Here is a 14,241-nt window from a genome sequence, read left to right as displayed (position 1 = left end):
GTGCGCGCGGTCGCGGCCGACGGCACCCGCTCCTCTCGTCCGGAGTGCGACGGCGCGGCGCGAGCCCTATAGGTGAGCCATGTCGGTCCTTGTCCTGCAGGCACGGCCACGCTCGAGTACGAGGACGGCGACATCGAGGAGAGCGTGCCGCGCGACTTCATCCGTCCGCTCGACAGGGCGCCGCCCGCCGCCGCGGCTGGCGACGCGGCCGGGGGGAGCGGCGCGGCGGGGCCGTCCGCCGCGGGGACGTCTGCCGCCGGCGCGTCTGCCGCCGCCGCCGCCGATGCCGTCGCGCTGGTGGAGGATGAGTCGCTCTTTGCGGACGACGACTTTCCGGAGGACGACGAGCTGGGCGCGGCTGCGGCGCCGGCGGCGGGCAAGGCGCCGGCGGCGGGCAGCAAGGCGCCGGCGGCGGCCGTGGACCTGAACGCCGTGGACGAGTCGCTGTTCCTCGACGAGGATTTGCCCTCCGACGACGACTAAGGCGGCGCTAGGCCGGGCGGGAGGAGCGGGGAGGGCCAGGCTGGGGTTAGAGAGGGGCTGCCACCTAGACCGGAGAGTGTAGACGGGCGGCGGCGGTAGGCAGCGGGGGGAGGCGGCGTGCACGCTGTGCCGGATCGACCCGGCCGACGACGCGTGTTGCGTGCACACCACGCGGACCACGCGGATATACGTACACATGTCGAGTTAACTAAACACCGCTGCCAAATACCCACGCCCAGCCGCTCTGCCACGGCAGCTTCTGAGCCTGTGCGCTGTGGCTGTGCCCGTTTCACGCGCGTCAGCGACAGCGTCCACGTGCGTCAGCTTCTCACTGCCTGCTTCGCGGCCTTGATGATGCGCGAATGGCACTCCTTCGCCGACAGCTTTTGCCGCGGACCGGGAAGCTGGCAGAAGACTGGCTTACCTCGCACCACGTTCTCTCCGCGGGACAGCATGGCGGCCGCGCTCGCAGCGCTCATTGTGTTCGTCTCGGGGTCGAAGTCGTACACCACCACGGTCACCATCCGCTCGTAGATGCCTCTGGACGCCAGGCTGAGCGCCGCAGCCGAGGCATCCTTGGGACGCTCACAATGTGACTGGTGACGCCCACGACTACCGACTACCAGCGCGCTCACAATCCGAGCAAACTCTAGGGTTGCGAGCAGCACTGCTCACAATCCTTAGCAACATGCCTCTGATTGCGAGCAGGAGCGCTCGCAATCCTACATCTTGTAGGACTATGAGCGGCGGCGCTCACAATCGTACCCAAGATCCAAGGATTGCTAGCACCCGCACAGAGGGCGCTCCCAATCGCTCCAGCCGCGAGCGCTTGTGAGTGAGCGCGCCGGGAGGGGACCCGCTCGCAATCCTAGAAGTCGTAGGACTGTGGGCGGTGTCGCTCGCAATCGGCGAAGATAAAATATTCTTAGCTTCAAGCCCCCCTCCGAGACTGGAGACAGTCACACCCCAGTATCAGACCAGGGGGAGTGCCCCCCGCCCCCACTTGCCCTGACTGCACAGGATAGCGTGCCCCGATAACGGCGACACATAGTGGGGGACACCACGCAAGGAGAGGGTGCGAAGGCTCATTGGGGTGCTAGGTGGGACCATGAGGGGGGGTGGGCGGGGTCCTGTGGGGGTGAAATGTTGCGCGGCGAATTCGAACCTACCCCCTCGCCGCGCCGATCCTCACGCGGAGGGTAAAACCCTGTGGGACAAAACCCCCCCGCGGTCGGCAGTCTTCAGAGTGGACCCCCCCCTCCCCAGCCTCCCCTGTGCATCTCGCACCCCCCCCCGCTCCCCATCGGTGACTCGCGAAGGACACGGACACTCGGGGTGAGGGGGGGTCCCCCAGAGAGGGGGCTTTGGGGCATTGTTGGGTTGATCGCTCGTGCCGATCTCGGGTCGATCTCGGGTCGATCTCGGATCGATCTCGTGCCGATCTCGGGTCGATCTCGGGTCGATCTCGGGTCGATCTCGGGTCGATCTCGCACTCGGGTCGATCTCGGGTCTCGGGTCGGTCTTGGGGTTCGGTCTCGGAGTGGTCTAGAAAAGAAAAAATGGGGCGAGATGAGGCGAGATGAGGCGAGGTGAGGCGAGATGAGGCGAGGTGAGGCGAGATGAGGCGAGGTGAGGCGAGATGAGGCGAGGTGTGAGGCAAGGTGAGGCGAGGTGAGGCGAGGTGTGAGGCGAGATGAGGCGAGGTGTGAGGCGAGATGAGGCGAGATGAGGCGAGGTGAGGCGAGATCTGAGGGCGAGATGAGGCGAGGTGAGGCGAGATGAGGCGAGGTGAGGCGAGATGAGGCGAGGTGAGGCGAGGTGAGGCGAGATGAGGCGAGACTAGGAGGCGAGATGAAGCGGGATGTTGTGTGGCTGCTCGTGCTGCCAAGCAGGCAGCACAAGCAGCCATACAAGTGCGCCAACTGCATTGTCTCAGAGGACCAGTGTGTCATGGGTGACCGTTGCGAGGGGGGATCGGCGGCGACACCAGCCCCAACCCCTGCACCGACCCCGTCCGGTCCAACGCCGACACCAGCGCCCACTCCGACCCCTACCTCGCCGACCCCTGTCCCAAACCCCGCACCCACTCCAACCCCTACCCCAGCACCAATCATAGACCCGCCGCCGGGCCCGTTGCCCTATTGCGACGTGCCCCCGCCAGTAGAATTGCCCCCCGACGAGGAGGAGTCGGAATGCTATGGCTGCACTGAGAACAGGCCCTGCTGCCATACATTCCATACTGTCGGCTACTTAGCCGGGCAAGAGTTTAAGTGTACGGATGGATGCCACACTTTGGAAGGCTACGCCACTTGCCAGGAGAACGAAAAGCTGGGAATGATCGCACTTTACATTTGGTGCAACCGCCCGCCGCCCGTCTACACGCCGTCGCCGCCGTGCATCCACCGGCCGCCGTCGCCGCCTCCCCCGCCGAAACCTCCATCGCCGCCTGCGTGCACATCGAGTCAGGAGGAAAGCGGCGAGTGCAGTTGCAAACGTGAACGTGGCGGGGTATACATTGGACCCAATGGTGGGGGGACGGGTAGCAGCAAGACAGTGTATTGTGGCTTCAATTGCAAAAATTGCCGCAAACATTCTCCAATGTACATCCACGACGGCCTCATAATCACGACCAACACCCCAAACGTACATGTGTACCGGCCCTGCATATCCGGAGGGCAAGGGAACTGCGAAGGCCAAAACTCCTGGGGACAACACCTCTGCGTGACCTGCGATGGGGCATAACACGTGTGCTGAATGTTTTACTCGATGGCGGTTCGGGCGGGCAATGACTTCGCGCATGAGGTTACTTCCCCCAGGATTGGTCTTCTCTGCCTGCGGGAACACCCTCGGGCGGCCGGGTGGGGCTGCGGCTGGAGCTAGCATGGCTCGGTAGTCCGTCACAGAGCGGTCGGACTGAGTCACCGAGGGGTGAGTCACGCGTCCGCCTGCCTCGCGCGCGCCTTGTGGCACAGCACGGCATGGGCCATGGAGTTAGCGGAATCGACCACCAGCCCCCAAAGATCGCTTTTCTCTGACACCAAAACGCACCCCACTATCGCTACTAGTGCCGGGGCAGCTAAACGACAATTCGAGCAGACAATCCTAAGTCGTCAACACTAAGGCGCCGTGCGGGAGCCCACTCCTCACGCTGTCGGCGAGCGCGTCGGTGTCGGCCTGCCCGTGCGGGAAGCGGTGCCCGTCGGGAAACTCGAGGTACTCCGCCGACGCGTACTGCCCCGCAAGCTGGCGGCACCACTCGTAAAACGGATCGTCGCGGCCCTGCGCCACCGTCGCCGGGAAGTCGAGCGGCGCGGAGAAGAGGGGCGCAAAGGCGTTCGCGCGGACCGGCATCCCGCAGACGAGGACGTTGTGGCTCCACGACGGCGGTCGGCCGGCGGCGAGGTGCGCGGCGGTCAGCAGCGTGATGAGGATTGCGCCCTGCGAGAAGCCAAGCAGCGTGTCTGGGCGGTGCCGCTCGACTGCCTCCTCGAGCCGCGTCATCGCCTCCTCGGCGTGAGGGTAGCGGACCGTGACGCTCTCGTCCATCAGCGCCCGCAGGTAGGCAGCCGGCTCGCGCGTCCCCTCGTAGGCGTCGTGCTCGACATCGTACCAGCTGAGGAACGGGCCGTCGAAGCGCGCGGCGACCGCAGGGTCGATGTATGTCTGCTCCAGCGCGCCCTCGACAAAGACAAACTCGGCCTCCGACTTTAGCGTGCGCCTCAGCTTGGCGGTCTGCACGCGCATGATCGCCTCGTTCGTCCCGCCGCCGTGGCAGCACAGGACGCGAGGGAGTGCGGCGGCCGCCCCGAGCGAGGTTGCTGCCCACCGTGTCTGACGTGACGGTCGGTATAACCGAAGCGGTCAGCAATGGCGACCCCCACCTCGGATTTGCGCACGGGGGCGAGGCCGATTTTCGAGGCCGGCACGGCGTGTTCTACAACTTCTTCTCCGCGCCTGACTTCGGCGTCAACGTCAAGACGGAGGAGTCTCGCTTCTTCCTGCACGGGAACAAGCTCACCGTCGACGGCACCTTCATCACCGAGGCGCACGTGGTCGTGCGCAACCGCACGCCGGCTCACACAAAGTGGGCCAACGCCTCCTTCATCGCGGCGAACTTAAACGAGTTCAACACGGGCTGGGCTTTTGTCAGGGCAGCTGCGGCGGCGCAAACTTCACGCGCGGGCTCGGCAGCCCCAAGAAGACTTGCGGCCGGCTGACCGTCAAGACCAGCTTTTCGGGTGCGTCCTTCACCGTCGGGAACTGGACGCTGACCGTCCACGGCAACTACGTCTACGGCCGCATCTCCGGGCCCCAGCACCGCCTTGACCTCGCCTTCTAAGGCCCGTGGCGACGCGCCCGCGCGCTCGCTGCCGCACGGCATCATCGGACAGTCCTTCTCGTCGACGGCCCCGCGCCATGGAAAGAAGGACCTCTACCCCAAGGAGGGCCGCACCGTGACCTCTGCAATGGCGGAAGGCGCGATCGAGGGGCGTGCGGCGCAGTACGAGATGCCGTCGCCCCACGCCACGAACTTCGCGTTCTCGCGCTTCGAGGGCGCCGAGGCGCCGGCGCCACGCCTGTCACCTCCTCTGGCCGACATGGAGGCTTCCGCCACAGAGCGGTCGGACTGAGTCACCGAGGGGTGAGTCACGCGTCCGCCTGCCTCGCGCGCGCCTTGTGGCACAGCACGGCGGTCTGGTTGAGGAACATCTGGCGAGGGGAGAGCGCCGAGGAGACGATGCGCGTGTGGAGGTGGCTAGGGCGTTGACTGGAACCGCGGCGTTGCTCCTTCAGGACGCCGCCCAGGCGCCGGTGGCCTCTCAGCTCATAATGGAGGGGAGGCGCTCCACCGGGTTATGGACAGGGGGGGGCGGGGGGGTTATATAGCACACCAGGCGCTATCAACTTCTATTAGACGATGGGCACAATCACGCGAGCTAGACATGCAGCATCCTACTCTGGGCTAGGGCAAACCCGATCGCGAGCACGCCCGCGAGCGCGGCGGCGCTCGCCAACAGCCTGCGAGGCCGCGGCGCGGCGCTACCTTCGTCGGCCGCGAACGTGCCCGCGTGGACAGAGCCGCGGCACGCGACCCCTCGCAGGCGGCGCGCGAGCACAAACTCGTGCGCCAAATTCTGCACGATGGCGCGCAGCGGGCCGACGCCTTCGGCGGGCGCGCCGGTGCGCGCGAGCGCGAGGATGGAGCAGTAGTACCACGACTGCTGGCCGAGGAGAGGCAGCAGCCGCAGCAGCTTGAGCGGCGCGCGGCGGAGCCACCGCCAGCTCGTCGGGCCGGCGTGCAGGCTCTCCTCGAGGCGCGGGAGCGCGCTCAGCGTGCCGTCGAGCAGCTTCGCCGCGCCGCGAGGGTCTCCGCAGAGCGGGCGGCCGAGCCCGATCACGTCGCAATCGCCGGAGGCGAGCGCGGCGCGCATTGCGCGCGCGGTGCGCCAGCCGCCGGTGACGAGGAGCGGGAGCGTCGGCGGAGCCGCTGCGTCGAGCGCCGCGCGGATGCCGACGGCATACTCGAGGAAGTACGCCTCGCGCAGGCGCGTCGACTCGCGTTTGCCCGCGCTCTGCCTCTTCTCGGCCAAGCTCGCCGGGTTGGCCGACGTCTCGTCAAAGTAGATGCCGCTCTCGTAGTTTCCTCCGGTGAGCTCGAGCAGGTCGACTCCTTCGCGCTGCAGAGCGAGGGCGACTTCTCTCGCCTCGTCCGCGGTCAGCCCGCCTTCTTGAAAGTCGGCCGAGTTGAGCTTGACCGAGATGCAGAACGCCGGGCCACACGCCGCTCGCACCGCGCGGACCGCGTCCATCAGCGGCCTCGCGCGCCGCGTCAGCTCGCCCGCGTGGTACGGGTCGCCCTCGCCAAAGAGCGAGGCGCGGTTGTTGGCTCGCGGGTTGAGGAAGGAGGAGAGCAGGTAGCCATGCGCCGCGTGCAGCTGGACGCCGTCGAAGCCGCACTCGGCGCAGACCTTTGCCGCGTGGGCGAAGCGCGCGACGACCTCCTCGACCTCGGCGGCCGTCATCGCATGCGGCACGCCGAAGAAGCCCGACGGCATCTCGGTCATCGCGACGTCGCCCGGCCCGACCGGCGCCATGTTGACCATGCCGTTGGACTGCCGGCCGGCGTGCGAGATCTGCGCAATCACCGCGGCGGCGCCCGTGCCCTTCGCCGCGCGCGCCCACGCGGCGAGGCGAGCGCGCGCGGCGTCGTCCTGCGCGCCGTCGATGCACACGTTGCCCGGCCGCTCGACGTACCGCCGGTCGACTTGGACGTTGCCCGTGACGAGCAGCCCCGAGCCGCCGTCGCTCCACTGCGCGTAGAGCGAGGCTAGCTCGGGCGTCGCGCGGCCGAGGTCGTCGGCGAGCGCCTCCGTCATCGCGGCCTTGGCGAGGCGATTGGGCAGCACGACGCCGCACGGGAGGCGAAGCGGCGAAGCGATGTCGACCATCCTGGAGATCAGCCTGGGATAGGCCCGGAGGCGAGCGCGCCGATGGGTTTCTCGGGTTAGTGCACCACTAACCGCCGAACTGCCCCCCCCGGCGAGCAAGTTTACTACCCCGGTACGACCTTCGTCGGCTACTAGCACCCCACGTCCCCACCTCGCACCCCGGTTCCTCCACACCCTTGCCGGTGTTCAGTGTTCGCTGTGTGTGCGTGTGTGAGCTTCTATCGGCCGCGATTATCGGCTTTTGAGTTTTGAGGAACTGCTAGGGGTCAGGGCTCTCTAGCCCGTAGCCCGATGCCGATCATCCGGCTCGAGAGAGAGATTTTTAGCAATACCAAACAACTCTAACACTCACACGTCCTTTCGGGGCTTTTTGTTTAAATCGAGAGAAGAAGAAATCTCCACCCCCACGCATGCTCGGCGGGCTCGCTCGGTCTCCTCGGCTGTATCGCTCGCCATTGCCTTACTACTTACATGGATGGCTCTGCTGTCGACGTCTACGTGCACAGCAACCGGCGGTGGCTGCCGCCGCCGCCTCTGTCGTATCGGGCGCACGCATTCTGGGCAGGCGATCTCCAAAATCTTACGTCGCTGCGGAATGAGTGGGACTGCTGCTGGCGACACCCGTCAAACGTGGATTCCGTCTTCAAATATCGAGAACTGCTCGAGGTGTCCAGGCAACACAGGCGCCGGAAATGGCTGGGCGTGCTCGCGGACAGCGACGTCCTCTTTCAATGCACGGCCGAGGAATTTCGGTCGCAGTTTGCGAAATTCAATTCTCCTCTCGTCATTGGCGGCGAGAGGAAATGGTATCCAATACCCAGGCGGGCGATCGACCCGTTTGGGCCGCCAGCGCACTTGTCGTGGAAGCGGAGGTACACTCTGCGCCACAGCCGCCAATACTATCCGAACAGTGGCCTGATCGTCGGCACGTCGGCTGGCATGGAGGCGCTGGCCGGCGCCATCGAGCAGAATCCGCGCTTCCCGTGCTGCGCGTTGGAGGGCGATACGGCGGGTTACCAGCTCGATTCCTGCGCGTCGTGCCGCCCCTACCGCCACTTCCCAAAGCCCGTCTCGTGCGTGGTCGAGGACCAGGCGTGCATGCAAGTCGCGCTGGCCTCGCGGCGGCACGCGCCTCAGCATGTGGTGGATATCAACTCGTCGCTCATCCTCAACCTTCACATGCTCGCGCCCTCCGACCTCGCGCGCAGCAGCGACGGCCGCATCGCCTTTCGGCACACTGGCAAGGTGCCGTGCGTACTTCACTCCAACGGCTTCAAGAGTGTCATCGCATCGCTCGAGAAGGAGTTCGGGCCGGACACCTTTACGTGGGCGGTGTCGCCGGAAATGCGCCGAAGCCACCTCAACCCGCGAGACGAGCTGCCGGTGTTCAAGCGTGCCGGCGCCCTACTGCTGCCGACCGCGAGCCCTCGACGAGCCAAAGGAGGTCGGCCAAAAGCTCTTGCCGCAGCGCGGAGTTTGTGATGCCGAGCTGAGTCTCTCTCTCTCTCTGAGCTGTGCCTGTGGGTTTCTAGCGTTGAGAGGCCCATGACAGTCCTGACTCCTGAGCGGAGTCCTTTTCCAGGAGAGAGATGTTTAGCAATAGCACACATCATTGTTTTTGCCTTCCCAGTACGATGCGGCTCGCTTAGCCTTAGGAATCCTGAGTTGTTTTCGGCGGCTTGCTCTCTTTCAGCCCTTGTCTGTTTTTAGCAATACCAAACAACTCTAACACTCACACGTAATTTGGGGCCTGGAGCCTGTTCACAGTTTGTGTTTGTCTGTTTTTGTACTTGGCCTATACTCTCGGCCTCCTCCGCGCGCCGCCGGGCGCGAGTGGGAGCCCTCGTGCTCCCGCAATCAACGCCTCGCACCGGGCGCATTCAGAAAAACACCCCGGCCCTCGCCGCATTCACAGCTCGGCAAGCCACCTTGCTAATACCAGGCCCGCTGCAGGGCGCCTGCCATAAGCGAGCCGGCCGCGCCGCCGGGCGACATTACTCGCTCCTCCGTCATGCCGGAGCCCTCGCGGGCTGCGCGGATCGCGGCGCAGCTCGAGCAGCGAGGCATGCTGCTTCCGGGCGTGACGGCGCATCACCTCGGGTGCGACGTGTACGAAGACACGCCCGGGCTTCAGGACGGGCCGGACGCAGACTTTGATGCGGCGCTCGAGGCGTACGTAAAGGTGTGCGGCGGGCGCGTGCGGCCGCTGCGCTCGCCGCGCGCCGACGACGCGCCGCCCGTGCGCTCGCCGCACCCTCCACAGGTGTGCCACGAGTCAAACGTGGACAAGAGCGCGACGCAGGCGTGGCAGCGGTATTGCAAGGCGCCGTTTGCGGAGGCGCTGATGGACCTGGTCGCGGTGTTTCGGACCTCGCTGGTGCGTCCCGCTCCCCTCTACGCGCACCACAGCCCTCCGCTCACACACACCCTCGGCGCACGTCTCCATACACACATCTCCGGGGCGGCTCGGCAAGCGGCGGCGGCGCGGGCGGCGGCGGCTTGAGCGCTGGCGGCGCTGCGTGGGAGAGGGCGCGCTCCCGCGCTTACTCCGCCGCCGCGCCCCGCCTCCCCAGGCGGCCGATGGCTCTCTCCCGCCCGAGGAAGCTGCTGCGCCGGTGCCGCTGCCGGCCGAGCTGGCGAGCACTCCCGCCGGCCAAGGCAGCCTCGGGAAGGGGGGGGAGGCGCTGGCGCCTGTGGACGCGGAGGTGCGTGCTGCTCTTGCGCGCCGTCCCCCGCCGCTCGCCCGCGCCCAGGGCGGCCGCCGCACCGGTCGCGCGTTCGCGCCAACCCCCCCCCCCCCAAAAACACCGTTTTCCCCCCCCAAACCCCCTCCGGTTCTTTCCTCGCCGCGGGGGGGTTATTTGGGGTTTTTTTGCCCCCCTTTTCCCCCCCCCCCCCCCCCCCGGCACTGATCCGCCCCCTCCCCTTTTCCAGGTCTCCTCCACCGCAAGCGGAGACTCTTCCACCGCCCCCTCCACCGCCGCGTCCACCGCCGGTGAGCGCTCAAGCCTCAAGCCGACCCTTCCAGCCCCCGCCCCTCTCGCCGCTGCCTCAGTCCGCCGCCGCTGCCCCGGTCCTTTTGCTGCTCGGCATAGCCGCCCCCCCCCACCCCCCACCCCCTCCCCGCCACCCTCTCCCGCGCCGCCTAGCACCCCTCGCCAGCCACAGGGCAGCATCACCCCACGGGGCGGGCATCACCCCGGGTCAGCAGCAGAGGGGAGCCGGCACGAGGTCAGCACTCTTGTCCCTCCGCCCGTGCTGCAGGCGAGCCGCGCAAGTCCACCGCCCCAACCGGCCGAGAGGCGCCAAGAGCCGCAGATGCGCGAGACAGCGCCGCCTTCCAAAGTAGCGCCGCCTTCCAAAGTAGCACTCGCGCTCCTGTGGCGCGGCTGCACATCGCAGCCCTTGCGCTCACGCGACGCCACGAGCACACCGCCGAGACCCGTCCCCTCCACCTTCGGACCGGGCACGCTCTTAGGCCCTAGCCGGCCGCGAGTCGAGGGTCGACCGAAAGTCGAGTAAGTCAGCCGCGGCGGAGGCGGCGGAAGGATAGATGCTTCATGCACAGCAGCGCGCGCACTGCCGCAGAGACCTCGAGAGTGGCCGATGCCTCGGGACGCGGCAGGGGAGGGCAGTGGGGAGGGCAGGGCAGTGGGCAGGGCAGTCCGTGTTGCAACCAGCGCTCGGGGGGAATCGGCTCCAGCCCTTTTGTGACGGGCCCTGGCCTCCTCCGACTCCAGGCGGCGGACAGCCGCGACCGCGCAAACTCGTTCGGCCGCAAGGGCGACTCGAAGCTGTCCAAGATCTCGCGCTCGCTCAGCTGGAACACGCGCAAGAAGTATGACGACGCTGGAGCCGCCGCCGGCGACGCGTCGCCCTCCCCCACCGCGCTCGAGCCTCAGACGTCGATCGAGTCGATGCACGGCATGCACGAGCAGGCGAGCTCGCAGAGCCTCGACCGGCGCTCCTCTTCGAGGTCGGTCGAGATCGACTCGGCGGAGCTCGCAAAGTCGGCCGACACCAAGGAGCGGACCTGGTCCTTCTCGCGCCGCAACAAGGTGCGCAAGGCCGACGACGCGCCCGCGCCCGAGGGGTCGGTCAAGATTTACCTGCTCGACGGCACGTACAAGTTCTTCGAGACGACGAGCGCGATGCTGGTCGGCGAGCTGCTCGAGCAGGTCAAGCAGCGGCTCGGCGTGCAGGAGTCGTCTGCGTTCGCCCTCTACCAGGTGCAGCGCGGCACGCACTACCTGCTGCACGGCGAGGCGCAGGTTGCAGACATCAAGGCGACGACCGACTCGCGCGCCAAGGCGCTGGGGATGCGCGACCGGCGCACCAAGCTGCTGCTCAAGAAGTTCCTCTTCACGAAGCACGACGAGCGCCTCATCACCGAGAAGCCCTTCATCCACCTCTTCTACATCCAGGCCGTCAACGACGTGCAGCGCGGCAACTACCTCACCAAGCTCTCGGACGCCATCAAGCTGGCCGCCATCCAGTACTACGTCTGGTACGGCCCATTCGACGCCTCGAAGGAGCAGTTCTCGCTGCCGTACATGCGCGAGGCCAAGATCGGCGAGCAGCTGATGCCGACGCCGCTGGTGACCTCCACCTCCGAGTGCGACTGGGAGGCGCGGATCCACCTCGAGGCGCGCAAGATCTCCGACATCTTCGCGAAGCTGTCGCAGGGGCGCGGCATCTCGCCGTCCGAGGCGAAGGTCATGTACATCAAGAAGGTGCGCAAGCTGCCGATGTACGGCACCACCCTCTTCCACGTGCACAACTCGAAGATCTTCCCGTCGGGCCACTTTTTGCTCGCCGCAAACTCGTCGGGCGTCCACTTCTTCCACCCGATCACCAAGGAGGAGATCCACTCGCCTTTCTTCTTCGCCGACGTGCAGCGGTGGGAGCGCCCTCGAGATGGCCCGAGATGGCCCGAGATGGCCCGAGATGGCCCGAGATGGCCCGAGAGGTGCAGCGGTGGGGGGTTACGTGGGGGCACCCCAGGTACCGTCCGCCGCCCTCTCGTCTCGGCGGAGCTCGTCTGACGGCGTGCGGCCCCTCGGCTGCAGGTGGGAGTACTCCCCGAAGCTGTTTTGCTTTTGGTCGACGCGCTGCGACTTTCTCGAGGAGGCGCACCAGGGGCGCCACATCGTCAAGTACTCGCTCTCGACCAAGCAGGGGTGGGAGATCTCGGAGACGCTGCACGCGTACTACAAGCTGCTGATGGAGACAGACATCCAGGTCAACTCGTCCGAGCTATCGGCCTCGCGCCTCAACCGCGCTCCGGCGGGCACGGTGAGCTACGAGGCGGACTCGGACTCGGGCTCGGACGAGGAGAAGCGGCGCCTCGCCTCGGGCGGCACGCAGCAGGGCGGCTCCACCGTCACCACCTTCATCCCGCAGTCGTCGCCGTCGAAGGCGTCCCGCTCGAGCCGCGGCAGCGGCGGCGTGCGCGCCGCGGCGGCCGACTCGAGCCTGGCCGCGGCGTCGGCCGACCCGGCCGGCGGCGACGCGGACGCGGGCGGCTCGCTGCGCACGCCTCGAAGCGCGTCCTTCCACGAGGCGGCGAAGGGGCTCGACGGCGCGTCGCCGGCCGTGCCGGACGCGATGGTTGCCGAGTACGAGCGGGTCAAGCGCGAGCTGGAGCAGATGCGCGAGATGAAGGCCAAGTACGAGGAGCTGCGCTCCAACCACGAGAAGCTCAAGGTGGAGAACGAGGAGGTGCGCAAGATTGTGGGCGACATGTGCGCGCCCGTCGAAGAGGACGAGGAGGCGGGCCCGAGGTCACCCGAGATGAGCCGAGGTGAGCCGAGATTAGGTACGTCTCCGTCGACGAGGACAAGGAGATCACCGACAAGTACAAGGCGACGTACAAGGAGATTGTCGACTCGCTCGCGCCGGGCGGCGGGCCGCCGAAGACGGGCGAGCTGATGCCGAAGCTGTACGACCTGATGGTGCGGATGAACGACGAGGACATCCGCAAGGAGTACATGGTGCAGATGGAGATCATCCTCAACGACGACCCGAGCGTGTCGGAGCGCGTCAAGGGCATCGCCGAGGGGATGTCCATCAAGCTCGGCGAGATGATGGACACGCCTCGCCACCAGCGCATCGCCAAGCTTGCCAAGGAGGAGGAGGACCGCAAGCAGGCCCAGCGGCAGCAGCAGCAGAACCAGGCCGATGCGGCCAAGAGCAAGGAGCGCGAGGCGGCGCAGCGGAAGCGCAACGGCCAGGCGTACGACGCGCTCGAGCCGGCGATACGGCAGGTGCCGAGACGCCTCCGAGACGCCACCTCTGCAGAGACACTTCCGACCCACTTCCGACCCACTTCCGAGCCGGCGATGCGGCGGGTAGCCGAGTCGTTTCCGAGGCACTTCCGAGACCCCCCCCCCCCCCCGACTGCCCCCACCCATGGTACATCCACACGCCAGTCGACACCTCCGCCTCAACTCGACTCGCACCGCCGCCGCCGCCCGGCCCGCCCACCGATACGCCCGCCGACACGTCCGCAGGTGCTCGGCGTGAAGCCGCTCTCTCTCTTCGGCGACGAGCGGCAGCTGGCGCAGCGCGTGCAGAACCGGCTCGAGCTGCGCATGGTCGTGATGAGCGCGCCGGAGCTCAAGATGATTGGGCCCGGGCAGTACAAGTCGATGGGCACCGGCGGCCTCAAGCCTGACGAGGCGAGGCACTTCCTAGACACTTCCTAGACACTTCCTAGACACGTCCCCGTCCCATCTACCGGCTGCTGCCGCCGCTTCGCTTGTCACGCGCGCGCGGTGTGTGGACACGCCGACCCGCGGTGAGGATCGCCTCGTCACGGCGGCGCGCGCGCTGTGTGGACAGGTGCGCGCGCTCACGCACAAGCTCGAGCAGCAAAAGGACCTGCTCAACACGTCGGCGGACGCGCAGCGACTCCTCGCGATGCTCAAGCGCAAGATCGCCGCGCTGCCAACGGACGGCGCGCCGCCGCCCTCGCCCGGCGGCGCCGCCGCCGCGTCGCGAGCCAATGGCGGGCCTCCGCGACCGCCGCCGCCGCCGCCGCCGCCGCCCCGCCCGCCCGGCGCTCCGGGTGCGCCGCCGCCGCCGCCGCCGCCGCCGCCGCCGCCCATTCCCGGAGGCGGAGGAGGAGGCGGCGGCGGAGGAGGCGCCGGAGGGGGGGGGGGCGGGGGCGGCGGCGGCGGCGGCGGCGGAGGCGGCGGGGGGGGGCCGTAGGCGGCCGCGGCGGCGGCGGCGCCGGAGGAGGGGGGGGGCGCGGCGGCGGAGGTCGTTGGGGGGGTGATGATGAGGAGCAGGAGGGGGAGGAGTAGTG

The 14,241-nt window shown here is 67.6% G+C and overlaps 3 protein-coding genes across 3 annotated transcripts in view; 2 read left to right on the top strand and 1 right to left on the bottom strand.

Annotated features, from left to right (window-relative positions):
• Positions 1 to 5,420: 5,420 nt before the first annotated feature.
• On the bottom strand, positions 5,421 to 6,932 carry EMIHUDRAFT_64696 (hypothetical protein; the record flags this gene model as incomplete). Its single annotated transcript, XM_005778097.1, has 2 exons — positions 5,421 to 6,054; positions 6,094 to 6,932. The coding sequence occupies 2 exons, from the start codon at positions 6,930 to 6,932 to the stop codon at positions 5,421 to 5,423; spliced, it is 1,473 nt and encodes a 490-aa protein (XP_005778154.1).
• Positions 6,933 to 7,483: 551 nt separating this feature from the next.
• EMIHUDRAFT_354031 (hypothetical protein) lies at positions 7,484 to 8,649 on the top strand. The gene is made up of 2 exons (XM_005778096.1): positions 7,484 to 7,687; positions 7,716 to 8,649. The coding sequence occupies exons 1-2, from the start codon at positions 7,664 to 7,666 to the stop codon at positions 8,412 to 8,414; spliced, it is 723 nt and encodes a 240-aa protein (XP_005778153.1). The 5' UTR covers positions 7,484 to 7,663; the 3' UTR covers positions 8,415 to 8,649.
• A 213-nt stretch (positions 8,650 to 8,862) lies between these two features.
• The window catches only part of EMIHUDRAFT_463399 (hypothetical protein), a 5,804-nt gene continuing 425 nt past the window's right edge, over positions 8,863 to 14,241 (top strand). The window contains exons 1-10 of the mRNA XM_005778095.1: positions 8,863 to 9,114; positions 9,196 to 9,309; positions 9,506 to 9,637; positions 9,867 to 9,927; positions 10,197 to 10,312; positions 10,673 to 11,832; positions 12,002 to 12,676; positions 12,751 to 13,198; positions 13,445 to 13,612; positions 13,776 to 14,086. Of these exons, the coding sequence (XP_005778152.1) occupies positions 8,944 to 9,114; positions 9,196 to 9,309; positions 9,506 to 9,637; positions 9,867 to 9,927; positions 10,197 to 10,312; positions 10,673 to 11,832; positions 12,002 to 12,676; positions 12,751 to 13,198; positions 13,445 to 13,612; positions 13,776 to 14,086 (3,356 nt within the window). The 5' untranslated portion in view covers positions 8,863 to 8,943. The remainder of the gene's footprint in view (positions 9,115 to 9,195; positions 9,310 to 9,505; positions 9,638 to 9,866; positions 9,928 to 10,196; positions 10,313 to 10,672; positions 11,833 to 12,001; positions 12,677 to 12,750; positions 13,199 to 13,444; positions 13,613 to 13,775; positions 14,087 to 14,241) is intronic.

Source organism: Emiliania huxleyi, assembly GCF_000372725.1.
Source record: "Emiliania huxleyi CCMP1516 unplaced genomic scaffold EMIHUscaffold_25, whole genome shotgun sequence".
NCBI lineage: Eukaryota > Haptophyta > Isochrysidales > Noelaerhabdaceae > Emiliania > Emiliania huxleyi.
Note: the sequence above shows the minus strand (reverse complement) of the source record. Positions and strands in the feature narration are given on the sequence as shown.